General features: G+C 44.0%; 1 protein-coding gene across 2 annotated transcripts in view; it reads right to left on the bottom strand.

Moving 5' to 3' along the window:
- Window positions 1-16,414, bottom strand: part of LOC141273494 (glutathione S-transferase kappa 1-like) — a 130,754-nt gene extending 114,340 nt beyond the window's left edge. For both annotated transcript variants that reach the window (XM_073685397.1, XM_073685396.1), the window contains exons 1-2: window positions 16,271-16,414; window positions 5,912-5,993 (exon numbers count right to left, since the gene is read on the bottom strand). In XM_073685397.1, the coding sequence (XP_073541498.1) occupies window positions 5,912-5,993; window positions 16,271-16,339 (151 nt within the window). In that variant the 5' untranslated portion in view covers window positions 16,340-16,414. The remainder of the gene's footprint in view (window positions 1-5,911; window positions 5,994-16,270) is intronic.
- Window positions 16,415-16,696: the final 282 nt, after the last annotated feature.

Consider the following 16,696-nt stretch of genomic DNA (forward strand, 5'->3'; position numbering starts at 1 on the left):
ATATGCGCCAAAACGCTGACCACCTCAGGCCTAGCTGCTACTACATACATGCGCTTGCATTCCAAGGAACAGAAAGCTAAGGAGGTGGATGGCCTCATGATCATGAATAATTTACTCGTTGTGTAGGAGGCCGACCACTGCTGCTGTCTACCTTCTGAACTTTGTGTTGAAGCCTGATTGACCCAGGACCCGCAATCCTCTATGTCTGGAGGACGTGTTGCATCCCAGTGTCCAACTGTGTCCCGGCTTCCACAATATTAACCCAGTGTGAAGGCGTCAGTGAGATGGACCATTCCTGGCCACATTCACTTGTCCACGTGTTTGTGGTTAGGCTGTCCTTCCCACTAAATGCACTGGGGAGGGCACAGGTAATGTTTTGGTATGCGCGCTTGTGTATAAGGCGCTCCGGGACAAATAGGGGCGACTGGGGACCGTTTATGGACACCCGGCCACCCCCACGCGGCTGGGGACTGTGTGTGGGCACCCGGCCGCGGGGCGGCTGGGGACTGAGTATGGATACCCGGCCGCCCCCTGGCGGCTGGGGACCAAGCGTGGACACCCGGCCGCCGGGCGGCTGGGGACTGAGTATGAATACCAGGCTACCGACGCAGCCATGACGTGGAGGCCAGATTCCACCTCCACATGCCTAAAAGGCCCAATTTCAAGTGCAAGCAAGCTAGCAGTATGGTATTGCAGCCTGGGGGTGGGTGGGTGGCAGGCTGCATACTTGCGCTTGTATTGCAAGTTATGGGGGAGGTACAATTGAACACTGCCCTGGGACAAGGACTTGCATGGGGATAGTTGCAAGTCTGCATCTTCTGATGCGGCAAGGATCACTTCTGATGGGCACACTTTTAGGCAGTGACCTGGGTGTCAGAGATGCTTCCAGGGGTCTTCCCCATGCTGTTCCCATGTCTTTTTAGCACTGTATGCATGTGTCACACAGCACATGGCCAGATAAGGTTGTAAAATGTTAAAATGACATTTCCCGGTGAATGCATTTGTCACGGTAGAAAGCAATACAAACGTGCAAAAACGCATAAAAAATGCTACTTGTGAACATAGCCCAAGGTGTGGAGGAGTATTTTTGTTTTTGGTTATTTATTTTACCTTATACACAAGTCTTTACCCTGGAAAGGATGTTCCTTAACCCCTTTCCGACCTGGTCAGTAATAGTACGCACCAGGTCGGGAAGGCCGGTTCAGCGGGGGGCTCCGGCGGTGAGCCCGCACTGAAGCGAGCACATGTCAGCTGATTATTGGAATCGCAATCCACCCGCGGCTGTTAACATGTTAAATCTCTGACAGTGGCATTTAACTCGCGCTTCCGGGAGTCCTAAGCCCCGCCCATCAGTGACCCCGTCACGTGATCGCGGGTCACCAATGGGTGGGCATGACAACTCAGGGTCTGCAGCAGACACCTGTGGTTGTCATGTCTCAATTGCTATGAGCGCCACCTAGTGGTCAGAGCTCATAGCAAGTGAGCATTTCTCCTGCATACAAGCGATCTGCTCATCGCTTGTATGCAGTAGAAGCAATCAGACAACTGCTGCTTCTAGTCTCCTCTGGAGACTATAGAAGCAAGCAGAAAGTGTAAAAAAAAAGTTTTTAAAAAAATCAAAAAAATAAAAAATATATAAAAGTTTAAGTCACCCCCCTTTCGCCCCATTCAAAATAAAATATATATATATAAAAAAAAACAACACATACACATATTTGGTATCGCCGCGTTCAGAATCGCCCGATCTATCAATATAAAAGAAGAATTAATACAATCAGTAAACGGCGTAACGAGAAAAAAATTTTAAACGCCAGAATTACGTTTTTTTGGTCGCTACAACTTTGCAATAAAATGCAATAACGGGCGATCAAAACATCGGATCTACCCCAAAACAGTATCAATCAAAATGTCAGCCAGGCACGCAAAAAATAAGCCCTCACCTGGCCCCAGATCCCGAAAAATGGAGAAGCTAAGGGTCTCGGAAAATGGCGTCATTTTCTTCGTTTTTTTTAGCAAGCTTTGGATTTTTTTTTCACCACTTAAATAAAAAAGAACCTATACATGTTTGGTGTCTATGAACTCGTAACGACCTGGAAAATAATGATGGCAGGTCAGTTTTAGCAATCTGTGAACGTGGTAAAAAAAGGACCCAAAAAACAACTGTGGAATTGCATTCTTTTTGCAGTTTCACTGCACTTGGAATTTTTTTCCCATTTTCCAGCACACGATATGGTAAAACCAGTGATGGTGTTTAAAAGTACAACTCGTCCCGCAAAAAATAAGCCCTGACATGGCCATATTGAACGAAAATTAAAAAAGTTCTGGCTCTGGGAAGAAGGGGAGCAAAAAAGGTGGTCGTTAAGGGGTTAACATATTTCACAGGAAAGCACTTTCACTTTCGTTTTTGAACGTTTTATTGTGAGCCTGTAAAAGTGGCTTAATACCTCTGACCACGTTGTTGACAGCAGTGACCTGGGGGTCAGAAATGCTTCCAGGGGCGATCCCCATGCTGTCCCCATGTCATTTGAGCACTGTCACTATCGTTTTGGGCACTTTTTAGGCTTTCTACAGACTGCCGGGGGTGCCGCCGCAAAAATGTTCGGGTCTCCCATAGACTAACATTGGGCTCGTTGCTTGGGTCGAGCACCCGAGTATCACAGTGAACTCGGCCCGAGCTTCGAGCACCCGAGCATTTTAGTGCTTGCTCAACACTAGTTATAACGCAATGGCATCTGCATGCTGGTATTTTCTCCCATGGGTTGTGAAGAACAATTACAATGGCTTTAGAACATTTAGGCAGGCCCTGTATCACATATGAAAATTTCCCCACTGCTTTTAATTCCTGCAGGTGTCCATACCAAAATATGCAATAGCAATCTGTTATGATTTCTGTGTGCCATCCTTTTTTTTAACATGTGTTTTTGGTGCAGATGTGCCGGTACGCTTTTTTAAATATATTTTTTTAATGCAGAAACGCTTGAATTCTTCAATTAAAAACACAATTGCTTTTTTTACATATATTTTTTTATGCTCCTCATAGCAGCCTATAATGAAAAAATGAATCAATGACGCACAGTTCAACAATGTTTGTGAACGCACTTTAGGCAGGAGTTTTTATGAAACAACATCCATTTTGAGTGAACTGTTAAATGCAGTGGATTTTCTGCCAGCAAAACACAGTATTTACATGTGAACATAGCCCATGTATGGCGAGAGTATTACTATACAAAAGCCTGTAGCATAATTTAAGCATTCAACAATCTCTTTTTTGGCATCATGGCAATTCACAAACGTGAAAAATCAGCCCTGCCGCATCTGCAATACATTCTTATCAGAGATAAAAGTTTGGCCTTCTTCCACTTTTTTTTTTATAAGTAAAGCATGTTCTCTGATCATGACAAAGCGTTCCAAGCTCTGCTACAATTAATGATGTAATAGTTTGTATTCTTGTGTACTGTACAAAGTTTAAAGTCCAGAAAAGTCTGCAATTCATCCTCTTTATACAAAGTTAAATAGACTTTGATTTGCACACAAAAGCTTATGGATCCTGCATTAGCATAGGTGATAACTTGCTGAATGCTGGAGGTCTAAATTCTGGGACCACCAGTGATTACGAGATAAGGGCTCTGGAACCAGGAGAACGTGGCTCTACAGTCTTATCCTGAATGGAGCAGAGATGCACATGCTCGGCCTCTGCTCCATTCACTGTCTATGTGACTGCGGAGTACAGAACTCGGCTATTTAATAGTCAATGGAGGCTGACTGTGCACACCTCTGCTGTTCCAGGGCCCCAATCTTAGGACTGTCAGGTTGCCCTCTACAATAAATGAAGAGGACAAATTGTAATAGCAAATAGGTGAATTATTCTCTAGACAAGATAATCACATATAACCTGTGCCAAAGTAACTATTATCTTGTTTTATTAACTATATAAATGCAAGTGTGACGCCTAGCCCTCCCTGAGAGGTGTGGTTACTCGGAGCCAGGTCAGTGTAGGGGGGTTGCGGGGATGCAGTCGTGGCCTCGACCCGTTCCGTGCCCAGGGCTGTCACATAAAAAGTATTGGGCTTTTGAGGATGAGTGGTTATTCGACTACGCCACCTGCGGTTCCTGGTGATGGCCACCAGCGCTGCGTCAGTCCTCTGAGGCCGGTGTTCTAGCAGCACAGTTGATACTACTCCCCACAGGCGGAGTAGGCCTCAGGGCAGTGGGTTGGAGGATTATGTGGAAGTATGGTGGGTGCAGTGCCGTGCAGGAATAAACAAGCGGAGGCGGTGTATGAAGTCATCCGGGTCTTTACTCACTTCAGATGAACTTTCAGCAGCAAAGCTTCTCTCTGCTACTCACGGCGTACTGCGAACACCGGGAAGGGGGTTCAGCACTTCCAAAGTAGATCAGGAGCACCTGTCGAGACCGCGCTGGTGTGTGTTCCTCTCCTTGGTAAATTCTCCCGCTGCTTGTGTTCCTTCCTAGGATCCACTAAGCCGCCGGGCTTTTCTGACTGAGACGTGAAGTGACAAAGTCAGATATCAGGGGCCGGTCACCCCTCTTGCAGCAGGAATCCCTCTGGCTAAGCCAGAGTAAAGAATACAGGTGGGGACTCCGCTCCATCCGTATCCCCCTGAGATCCTTTTGCCTGTGGAGCCTATCTCCTCTGCACCCCTCCTAGACCTTCTTAGAACAGGACCCTGACCGGGTAGAGACAGTGGTTAACTCTGACCCGCTCCTCGGCTCAAGGCCAGAGTATGAGGACCGCGAACCTTCAGCCAGCTACAGACTCTTGCTGGACCCTGACAGAAGACCCTCAATCAAAGACCTTGAACCTAAGATGGCCGTAGATTAAATATGAATCAATAAGTGTTTCCTAAAAGTGTGTCCTCCACCCTCACCCACTACTAGGTTCCCCCCCCCCCCCATCTCCTCTATCCCAGGCCGGGGCAGCACCCTGGTGCATTTAGGCCCCCTACAGGACAGGAGTGGTGTAGTGTTGAGTGGTGAAGTGGGGTCCTGAGTGATGCTCCATCCTTACCTGGAAGAGGAGATACCACACCTCAATCTGAGGTGCAGTACCCCTGTGGCGAATGAACCCTCAGGGGCGCCACACAAGCAGATGACCATTATCTGCACAATTTCCCCTGAGGAAGCCGCAGTTTACGCGGCAATATGCGTGGGGCTTCATCCCCTTTTTCCACATGTAGATTTTAGGCACAGGTTGTATGTGATCATCTTGCCCAGAGAATAATTCACCTATTTGCTATTGCAATTTGCCCTCTTCAATTCTTGTTGGGTTTTATTAATATCCATATTCTTTTGGTTACTGAATTCCCTTGGTTTCTTATCTATATTGGTTACGTTATCTCATGTCAGTTTTTTTCTTGTTACTATGTACGTGTTTATTGGGTTTAACACATTATGCATTGTTTTGCATGTTTTTCCCTCATTCCTTAGCACACAGTAGTGCATTATGATATACATGTATTTTTTGCAGGGACTTACATACATGTGCCTTTTTTGTGGATTAGGGTGGCCACTGCTTTATTATGAGCATGTGGGGTCAGTTCTTGTAGGCCTTCAGCCTTTTTAAATGTTTTTATGCTGTCTTTTTTGCTTGTATTTTGTATATAAGTAAAAATGTGTTATTGCTCTAGAGGTCCCTGTATATTGCATATTCTTTTTCTCCTTTTCTCTTTTCAGTTTACAGATTGACATTGCTGCGGATGTAGAGGCTTGTTTAACCCTTTGTAAGGCAAAAGGTAAAATGTCTGGCTCCGCCCCTAGGACTGTATCATTGATGTCCAATTCATAGGACCTTCAGGTCCACAGCACATTGAAGAATGGTTGAGCTTGTTATTGCTGGAGACTCGCTCACTTGAAGGAACTATATTACCAGGCATCTTCTAGTGTTACATACCAGTTGCATTCATTACTGCTCCAAGGTAGGCAGGGCGTAAATGAATGTCTACGTTCCATATGTTCTTATATCGTAATAGTATCTGTTGTGAATAAAAAAAAAAACATATTGGAAATAAAAATTTTTAAACTAAAATGCAATAACAAATCTTATTCATGTACTTTGGAAAGTTTTGTGCTGCAATATGAATTTTTTAATTTGTAGTATGACAATTTGCTTCATGGATTCTTGGATTTTCACCAGTCACATCCTCTGTAAAGATCATAAAATAAATGAATATTATTTGTGATTTACACGTTGTTAAAAAAAAAATCCAGTGAAGAGTTGTACCATTTTCTTACATAGTGTGGCGCCACCTGGTGTTCAAGTGTATTGAAATGTATAGGTTCGTCAAGGGAGTTGAGTGCTGGACACACATGCTCATTGCTCAGTCATCACAACAGCCAAGTTATCTGTCAGCCTAATTTGTACACATCCAGTTTTAACACCAGGTGGCGCCATAGTATGTATATTTAACCCCTTTACCCCCAAGGGTGGTTTGCACGTTAATGACCAGGCCAATTTTTACAATTCTGACCACTGTCACTTCATGAGGTAATTACTCTGGAACGCTTCAACGGATCCAGCTGATTCTGAGATTGTTTTTTCGTGACATATTGTACTTCATGATAGTGGTACAATTTCTTCGATATCACTTGCATTTATTTGTGAAAAAATCGGAAATTTGGCAAAAATTTTGAAAATTTCGCAATTTTCAACATTTTACTTTTTATGTCCTTAAATCAGAGAGATACAGTACAGACCAAAAGTTTGGACACACCTTCTCATTTAAAGATTTTTCTGTATTTTCATGACTATGAAAATTGTACATTCACACTGAAGGCATCAAAACTATGAATTAACACATGTGGAATTATATACTTAACAAAAAAGTGTGAAACAACTGAAAATATGTCTTATATTCTAGGTTCTTCAAAGTAGCCACCTTTTGCTTTATTGCCTGCTTTGCACACTCTTGGCATTCTCTTGATGAGCTTCAAGAAGTAGTCACTGGAAATGGTTTTCACTTCACAGGTGAGCCCTGTCAGGTTTAATAAGTGGGATTTCTTGCCTTATAAATGGGGTTGGGACCATCAGTTGTGTTGTGCAGAAGTCTGGTGGATACACAGCTGATAGTGATACTGAATAGACTGTTAGAATTTGTATTATGGCAAGAAAAAAGCAGCTAAGTAAAGAAAAATGAGTGGCCATCATTACTTTAAGAAATGAAGGTCAGTCAGTGTGAAAAATTGGGAAAACTTTGAAAGTATCCCCAAGTGCAGTTGCAGAAACCATCAAGCGCTACAAAGAAACTGGCTCACATGAGGACCTCCCCAGGAAAGGAAGACAAAGAGTCACCTCTGCTTCTGAGGGTAAGTTTATCCAAGTCACCAGCCTAAGAAATCACAGGTTAACAGCAGCTCAGATTAGAGACCAGGTCAATGCCACACAGAGTTCTAGCAGCAGACACGTCTCTTCAACAACTGTTAAGAGGAGACTTTGTGCAGCAGGCCTTCATGGTAAAATAGCTGATAGGAAACCACTGCTAAGGACAGGCAACAAGCAGAAGAGACTTTTTTGGGCTAAAGAACGCAAGGAATGGACATTAGACCAGTGGAAATCTATGCTTTGGTCTGATGAGTCAAAATTTGAGATCTTTGGTTCCAACCACCGTGTCTTTGTGCGACGCAGAAAAGGTGAACGGATGGACTCTACATGCCTGGTTCCCACCGTGAAGCATGGAGGAGGAGGTGTGATGGTGTGGGGGTGCTTTGCTGGTGACACTGTTGGGGATTTAATCAAAATTGAAGGCATACTGAACCAGAATGGCTACCACAGCATCTTGCTGCGGCATGCTATAACATCCGGTTTGCGTTTAGTTGGACCATCATTTATTTTTCAACAGGACAATGACCCCAAACACACCTCCAGGCTGTGTAAGGGCTATTTGACTAAGAGAGAGAGTGATGGGGTGCTACGCCAGATGACCTGGCCTCCACAGTCACCAGACCTGAACGCAATCGAGATGGTTTGGGGTGAGCTGGACCGCAGAGTGAAGGCAAAAGGGCCAACAAGTGCTAAGCATCTCTGGGAACTCCTTCAAGATTGTTGGAAGACCATTTCCGGTGACTACCTCTTGAAGCTCATCAAGAGAATACCAAGAGTGTGCAAAGCAGTCATCAAAGCAAAAGGTGGCTACTTTGAAGAACCTAGAATATAAGACATATTTTCAGTTGTTTCACACTTTTTTGTTAAGTATATAATTCCACATGTATTAATTCATAGTTTTGATGCCTCCAGTGTGAATGTACAATTTTCATAGTCATGAAAATACAGAAAAATCTTTAAGTGAGAAGGTGTGTCCAAACTTTTGGTCTGTACTGTATGTTGCACAAAATAGTTAATAAATAACATTTCCTACATGTCTACTTTACATCAGCACAATTTTGGAACCCAAATTTTTTTTTAGTAGGGAGCTATAAGGGTTAAAACTAGTGTTGAGCGAGTATGTTCTATTAACCCTTTCGCCGAGTATACTGGGGCCGAGCTCCGAGTATTTACAGCTGCTCGGTGATATGTTTGAATCGCTCCCGTGTGCATGATTTGCAACGATTTGCAACTGTTTGACAGCTTTATTACATGTGATGAATGTCTATTTCTTACACATTCCTCACATGTAATAAAGTTGTCAAACAGTTGCAAATCATGCACACGGGAGCGATTCAAACATATCACCGAGCAGCTATAAATACTCGGAGCTCGGCCCGAGCATACTCGGAACAGAACATACTCGCTCAACACTAGTTAAAACTAGTTGACCAGCGATTTATCATTTTTACAACAAAATTTACAAAACCATTTTTTTAGAGACCACATAACATTTGACGTGACTTTGAGGGGCCTTTATGACAGAAAATACCCCAAAATGACACCATTCTAAAAACTGCACCCCTCAAGGTGCTCAAAACCACATTCAAGAACTTTATTAACCCTTCAAGTGCTTCACAGGAATTTTTGGAATGTAGAAGAAAAAAATGAACATTTAACTTTTTCACAAAAATGTTACTTTAGACCCATTTTTTTTTATTTTTTCAGGGGTAACAGGAAAAAATGGACCCCAAAATTTGTTGTGCGATTTCCCCTGAGCACGCCGATACTCTATATGTGAGGAAAAATCACTGTTTGGGCGAAAGGCAGGTTTCGGAAGGGAAGGAGCGCCATTTGACTTTTTGAATGTAAAATTTGCTTGAATAATTAGCGGACACCATGTTGCGTTTGGGGAGCCCCTGATGTGCCTAAACAGTGGAAACCCCCCACAAGTGACACCATTTTGGAAACTATACCCCATAGGGAACTTATCTAGATGTGTGGTGAGCACCCTGAACCCCCAGGTGCTTCACAGAAGTTTATAACATTGAACCATAAAAATAAAATTTTTACATTTTTTTCAACAAAAATGTTTTTCAGCCCCCAATTTTGCATTTTCATAAGGGTAACAGGAGAAATTGCACCATGCAATTTGTTGTGCAATTTCTCCTGAGTAAGTCGATACCCCGTATGTGGGGGAAAACTACTGTTTGGGGGCACGGCAGGGTTCGGAAGGGAAGGAGGGCCATTTGACTTTTTGAATGTAAAATTTGCTTGAATAATTAGCGGATGCCATGTTGCGTTTGGGGAGCCCCTGATGTGCCTAAACAGTTGAAACACACCACAAGTGACCCCATTTTGGAAACTAGACCCCTTAGGGAGCTTATCTAGATGCGTGGTGAGCACCCTGAACCCCCAGGTGCTTCACAGAAGTTTATAACATTGAACCGTAAAAATAAAATTTTCACATTTTTTCAACAAAAATGTTTTTCAGCCCCCAATTTTGCATTTTCATAAGGGTAACAGGAGAAATTGCACCATGCAATTTGTTGTGCAATTTCTCCGGAGTAAGCCAATACCCCATATGTGGGGGAAAACCACTGTTTGGGGGCACGGCAGGGTTCGGAAGGGAAGGAGCCATTTGACTTTTTGATTGTAAAATTTGCTTGAATAATTAGCGGACGCCATGTTGCGTTTGCGTAGTCCCTGATGTGCCTAAATAGTGGAAACCACCCCCCTTCACCCCAGTGACTCCATTTTGGAAACTACACCCCTCCAGGATTTTATCAAGGGGTATAGTGAACATTTTGAACCCAGAGGTACAACACAGAATTTGATAACATTAGGTCATCATATTGAATAAGTTGTCATTAGTCTTGAGTGCAAGAGCTCGCTATTTGAGTTTGCATCAGGTACTCGGGTACGCACCAAGTATCGCGGGTGCTCAAGTGACATGCTCGAGTCCCTGCCCCGCATGTTTCACAGTTATTAGACACCCCAAAAAAAACATGCGGAGATCGCTCGTGCATGGCAGGCAATCCCCGCGAGTTTTTTTTGGCTGTATAACAGCTGCAAAACATTTGGGGCGGGGACTCGAGCATGTCACTCGAGCACCCGCTATACTCGGTGCATACCCGAGCACCCGATGCAAACTCAAGTAGCGAGCACTTGTGCTCAACATTAGTCGCCATATCGCCGTCATTTTTTTTCCTTTACTTCTGAAAAAATCCCAACTCCAACCCTAACCTTAGCCAACCCTAACCCTAGCCCAACCCTTGCCCAACTCTAATCCTAGCCTAACCCTAACCTTAGCCTAACCCTAGCACAACCGTAACCCTAGCCCAACCCTAACCCTAGCCTAACCCTTGCCCAACCCAACCCTAACCCTAGCCCAACCCTAACCCTTGCCCAACCCTAACCCTAGCCCAACCCTAACCCTAGCACAACCCTAGCACAACCCTAACCCAAACCCTAGCACAACCCTAACCCTAAAGTTTATTTTTTACGCCGTTCCTCGTGCGGTATAAGTGATTAGACGTCTTTATTCTTCGGGTCGGTGCAATTACAGCGATGCCAGATTCATATCGGGTTTTTATGATTGACAGCTGACACACACTAAAAGACGCATTTTTTTGCAATGGCTAGTTTTTGCATCGCCATATTTTGAGAGCTATAATTTTTTGCGGGACAAGTTGACGTTTTCATTGGTACTATTTTTGGGCAAATTATATTTTTTGATCGCTTTCTATTTCGAATTTTTGTGAGGCAGAATAAACAAAAACCAACAATTCAGGAATTGTTTTTTTTTATTTTTTTTTATGCCGTTATGCATGTGGTAAAATTGATAAGGTAGCTTTATTCTTCGGGTCAGTACGTTTACAGTGGTACCGCATTTATATATTTTTTTTATATTTTGGCGCTTTTACACAATAAAAACTATTTTATAGAAAAAAGAATTGTTTTTTCATCGCTTTATTCTGAGAGCTATAACTTTTTTATTTTTTGGTTGTTGGAGCTGTATGGCGGCTTGTTGTTTTTTGCGGGACAAGATGACGTTTTCAGCGGTACCATTTTTATTTATATTCGTCTTTTTGATCGCGTGTTATTCCATTTTTTGTTTGCCAGTATGATGAAAAAACATTGTTTTATGTTTCGGTTTTTTTTGTTTTTTTTTACCGTGTTCACTAAAGGGGTTAACTAGTGGGACAGTTTTATAGGTTAGGTCATTCCGGACGTGGCGATACCAAATATGTGTACTTTTATTGGTTTATTTTTTTTTTTCATAAGATTATTTATTTATGGGTACAATATATTTTTATTTTTTTTATTATTATTTTTTCATTTTTTTTTTAAATATTTTTACAAATTTTTTTTTAACATTTTTTTTTTCACTTTCTGACACTTTTTGATCTTTTACACATTGTCCCACTATGGGACTTTCACTTTTTGCAGCCTGATTGGCTGTATAGCACAGGAATGCAGAACCATCCCTGTGTTATGCAGCCTGTCAGCGCTGCACAGGAGAAGTTACTTTGGTCGTGCACTGCGCATGACCAAAGCAACTTCCTGCCTCCTGGTGACCTGGATGTTGTTATGATGACGTCGGGTCACCATGGCAACATCCGGGACCGGACTCAGACACTGGCAGAGAAGGTAAGTATCCCGCTTACCTCCTCTTGCCCCCGGAATGCTGCGATCGATTTCGATCGCAGCATTTTGGGGGTTAATGTGCCGGGAACGGTGCGGGACGGCTCCCTGCACATAGCACCGGGTGTAACAATCAGCTGACACCCGTTGTGTGCGGGAGAAATCGCCAGGGCGTACTAATACGTATCAGACCCATAAGGCCCAGGGCACAGATATGTATTAGTACGCCTTGGGCCGGAAAGGGGTTAAAAAAAAAAAATTAAAGTTTTTCCTACTCATTAGACCTTGTTTTTAAGTGAATAAATGCTGGGTTTTTCCACGTTTTCCAAAGTTGTCTGCAGTAAACCATGCAATACTATTGATTATGTTTCATGTTGCTATTTTTTTGTGTAGCATTTTTTAAAGCAGCTCTAATGCAGGAAAGCTGAAATTCTGCAATTAAAAACACCACTGCAATTTTACATGTAGTCTTGCAGACACTCCATAGACATCCAAAATTGATAAAATGGGAAAGAGTTATCAAGAAATCACATTCACATTGCTTTAACTTTAAAACATAGCAGATTTTATGCACCCAAAAAAAAACAGTGCAAAAAAAATGCAGCTTTACTAAATGTGGGAACATGGACTTAAACACTGAAGAATGAACACAGATGAAGAATAGATGGCATCCGTGTGCTATGTAGTTAATTTGAAAGGGATGAGTTTGATGTTTGACTTGGATCAAAAACGTAGGTGCGTCCATATTTTTTTTTTTGGATAGTTGGTTTGCCAAAAAAAAAAAAAAACACATATGAACAGCCGCACAGAATATACTGGGTACATATTGTGTCTGTGTTAAAACCCGGACGGAACCAATACATGAAAAATGGGAGTCTGAATGAGGCGAACAATCTACAGCAACCAGTCTGCATCAAAAATCTGTACAATTTGTTGGACCTTTGTGGTTGTGGATTTCCCTGCAGCATAGGTGGGAAGTTTCTACAGCAAATCCATCCTGTGTGAACGTTTACATGTCTTCTAAAAGATGATATGCACTTTGTCACCAGGCCAGTGTATGATCCAAAAACAAAGGTAATATGCGGTCTGCTTTACTAAGAGTTCGTGGATGATCTCTTCTACTTACAGGGTAAGTGACACACGTGTAAGAAGATGGACATACTGCCCACATTCCCCCTTGAAGAACAAGTTATTGCATTGTGTAATGTGAATTGTGACATGCGTTATTATAGTTATGTTGTGTTCTGACCGACAGTAGGGAGAGTTACAGTTAATGGTTAGGACTAGCCCAGAGTGGGAGGGGCTAAGGTGAAGAGACAGACAGTTTCTGTCAGATAGAGCCCAGTGTGCATCAAGAATAGACCTAAGGTCTAGATCAGGGGTTCTCAAACTACGGCCCGCGGGCCACATGCGGCCCGCGGAGGACTTTTATCCGGCCCGCCGGCCTATGGGCGGAGGAGAGGGGAGAGGTGTCAGCGCCCGCCCTTCTCCCCCGCTTGCTCAGGGCCCCGGCAGGCGGATACTTACCTCTCCCCGTGCCTCAGCAGATCCACTGTCTTCCTGCTCTGCGCTTCCTGTGACGTCTCAGGTCAGAGGGTGCGGTGACGTCTTTACACCACGCCCTCCCGAGTGCCGTCACAGGCAGCGTAGAGCAGCGGCAGCAAGTGAGAAGCGAGGTGAGTATTGGATTCTTTTTTTTTTTAATGTATGGAGGCATAGGTCATTATATGGGGGGGTGACATCCTGCAAGGGGTATAATATGGGGGATGACATCCTGCATGGGGCATGATATGGGGGGTGACATCCTGCATGGGGCATTATATGGGGGGGTGACATGCTGCATGTGGCATTATATGGTGGGGTGACATGCTGCATGTGGCATTATATGGGGGGGTGACATGCTGCATGTGGCATTATATGGGGGGGTGACATGCTGCATGTGGCATTATATGGGGGGTGACATGCTGCATGGGGCATTATATGGGGGGGTGACATGCTGCATGGGGCATTATAAAGACAGGGGAGTGATATCCTGCATGGGGCATTATATGGGGGGGTGACATGCTGCATGGGGCATTATATGGGGGGGTGACATGCTGCATGGGGCATTATATGGGGGGGGTGACATGTTGCATGGGGCATTATAAAGACAGGGGAGTGATATCCTGCATGGGGCATTATATGGGGGGTGACATCCTGCATGGGGCATTATATGTTATATGGGGGGTGACATCATGCATGGGGCATTATATGGGGGGTGACATCCTGCATGGGACATTATATGAGGAAGGTGACATCCTGCATGGGGCATTATATGGGGGGTGACATCCTCATGGGGCATTATATGGGGGGGAAAGGGACATCCTGCATGGGGCATTATAAGGGGGGAAAGGGACATCCTGCATGGGGCATAATATGGGGGGGGTGACATGCTGCATGGGGCATAATATGGGGGGGTGACATGCTGCAATGGGCATAATAGGGGGGGTGACATGCTGCATGGGGCATTATATGGGGGGGGTGACAAGCTGCATGGGGCATTATATGGGGGGTGGCATCCAGCATGGGGCATTATAAGGGGGGAACAGCCTGCATGGGGCATTATAAGGAGTGGAACAGCCTGCATATGGCATTATAAGGGGGAAACAGCCTGCCTATTGGGAACATTTACCTGCCCATTGAGGACCTATGCTGCCTATTGGGGATATTTACCTGCCTATTGGAGATATTTACCTGCCTATTGGGGACATTTACCTGCCTACTGGGGACCTATGCTGCCTATTGGGTACATTTACCTGCCTATTGGGGACCTATGCTGCCTATTGGGGACATTTACCTGCCTATTGGAGATATTTACCTGCCTATTGGGGACCGATGCTGCCTATTGGGGACATTTACCTGCCTATTGAGGACTTATGCTGCCTATTGGGTACAGTTACCTACCTATTGAAATACCGGTTGATTTAACTTTACTTGTTCTTCATTTTAAATATTGTATTTGTTCCTGTATTGTTTTTTTTACTACAAAATAAGATATGTGCAGTGTGCATAGTAATTTGTTCATAGTTTTTTTTAAAAACTATATTCCGGCCCTCCAATGGTCTGAGGGACCGTGAACTGGCCCCCTGTTTAAAAAGTTTGAGGACCCCTGGTCTAGATTATAAGCATTACTGCATGACGTGGGTGTCCCGAAGTGAGAGGAGACCAAGACGGTGGTTAGCCTGACCTGGAGTAAAGAGAAAGGGAAACCGATAGGAGGATAGAGTGATCAAACGGAGACGGGTCCTGGGACAGGACGCCTAGCAGTATGGCCCAGAGTTTATAACTCAGAGAGGTAATGGGCCGAGATGGGTCAGAGAATGCGAGATGAAGAGATTGCCCCGGTGGGAGTTTCAAGGTGTCAGTAGCAGAGAAACTAAGTACCGGCCATACTGGCAAACTAGTTCCCTAAAAGGGAAAGAAAACGCGGAACCACGCGTTGAGAATACGACTCTTGGTAACTGGACTGTAGTACTGAGCTGGGCTGTGGTGCAGTGGAGAGGGACGAGGAAGACAGAGAACAAGCGAGTAAAAAGGAAGGAATTGGAACTGTGTGGAAAATGTTCCGTATTGTGAAGGAAACATTTATAAAGCTGTGTGTTCACTATCTACTGTATGTAAAGCCCACCAAGTTATCATTCAGTGAACAGTTTATTTTTGACAGGTGGTCTCCCTCATTGAACAGTTCAACATCCAGTCCTGGCAAACCCAAGTCATCGGTAACATGTGGCTTGCGAGGGCATAGCGCCCCATAGTACAAGTCCACACACCCAGCCAGGACCTCCACCTTCATGTAACGCGTCGGGGTGTAGGAAAAGAGTACCTCACCTACGTCTACCACCCCGCGCCACGCTACATATACAATATAAACAAAATCAAAAATGCATATAAATAACACCGCACTCCACAGCTGCAACCAGGGGCGTACACACTATTGGTGCAACCTGTGCAGCTGCACCGGGGTCCAAGAGGTGAGGGGGCCACTACTACGTCTATAGCAGGTGGAATTGTGTATTATGAGGAGCTATTGGACTGCAAAGGGCCCATATACTGTTCTTGCACAGGGGCCCTTTTTGTATGTGTGATCCAGTGGCAGCGACACTTTACTATTAAAGTGTTTAACGGGATAACTGAAACAGGTATCAGGCAGAGAGCCTTATTACAGCCTCATAAATGCACAGGAATAACTAAGGAAGAAATTCCCTAATATGTTAGTATAAGAAAGAGAACAGCTGCAATTACAATTCTCCACATAAAACCTCTCACCTCAAAGCCCAGCCAGGAATAGGGGGAGACAACATCATAGAACAGCTCCAGCACCTTTGGTTTTGACATGTCTGCTGCTTATACTGCAAGGAGCATTGTGGGAAGAGAGCAAAGTTTACCTGTTCTTCCGCATTTCTCTGACCTTGTGTTGGAGCAGATAGTAAAGGCTCTCACTGCCATCTACTGTGAACTTTCATGATGACAGCCCACTAGCTGAGAACACAGAACACAGATTGGTGCAGTTTTTTTCTTGAGTTTTTAACGAAGCCTACGTTCTCAAAATGAGCTTTTGGTGAGGTTTAAATAGTTAACATTAATAAATAAATATTCAAATAGTACAGGTTTCTGCACCCAAAATAGGTTACTTGTAATTTATTGGAAAATATGCAGCATAAAAAAAGCACCAAAAACTCATCATGGGAACAT

The sequence above is a fragment of the Phyllobates terribilis genome, unplaced genomic scaffold (genome assembly GCF_046119375.1).
Source record: "Phyllobates terribilis strain yellow unplaced genomic scaffold, ASM4611937v1 Scaffold_5__5_contigs__length_657084704, whole genome shotgun sequence".
Lineage (NCBI taxonomy): Eukaryota > Metazoa > Chordata > Amphibia > Anura > Dendrobatidae > Phyllobates > Phyllobates terribilis.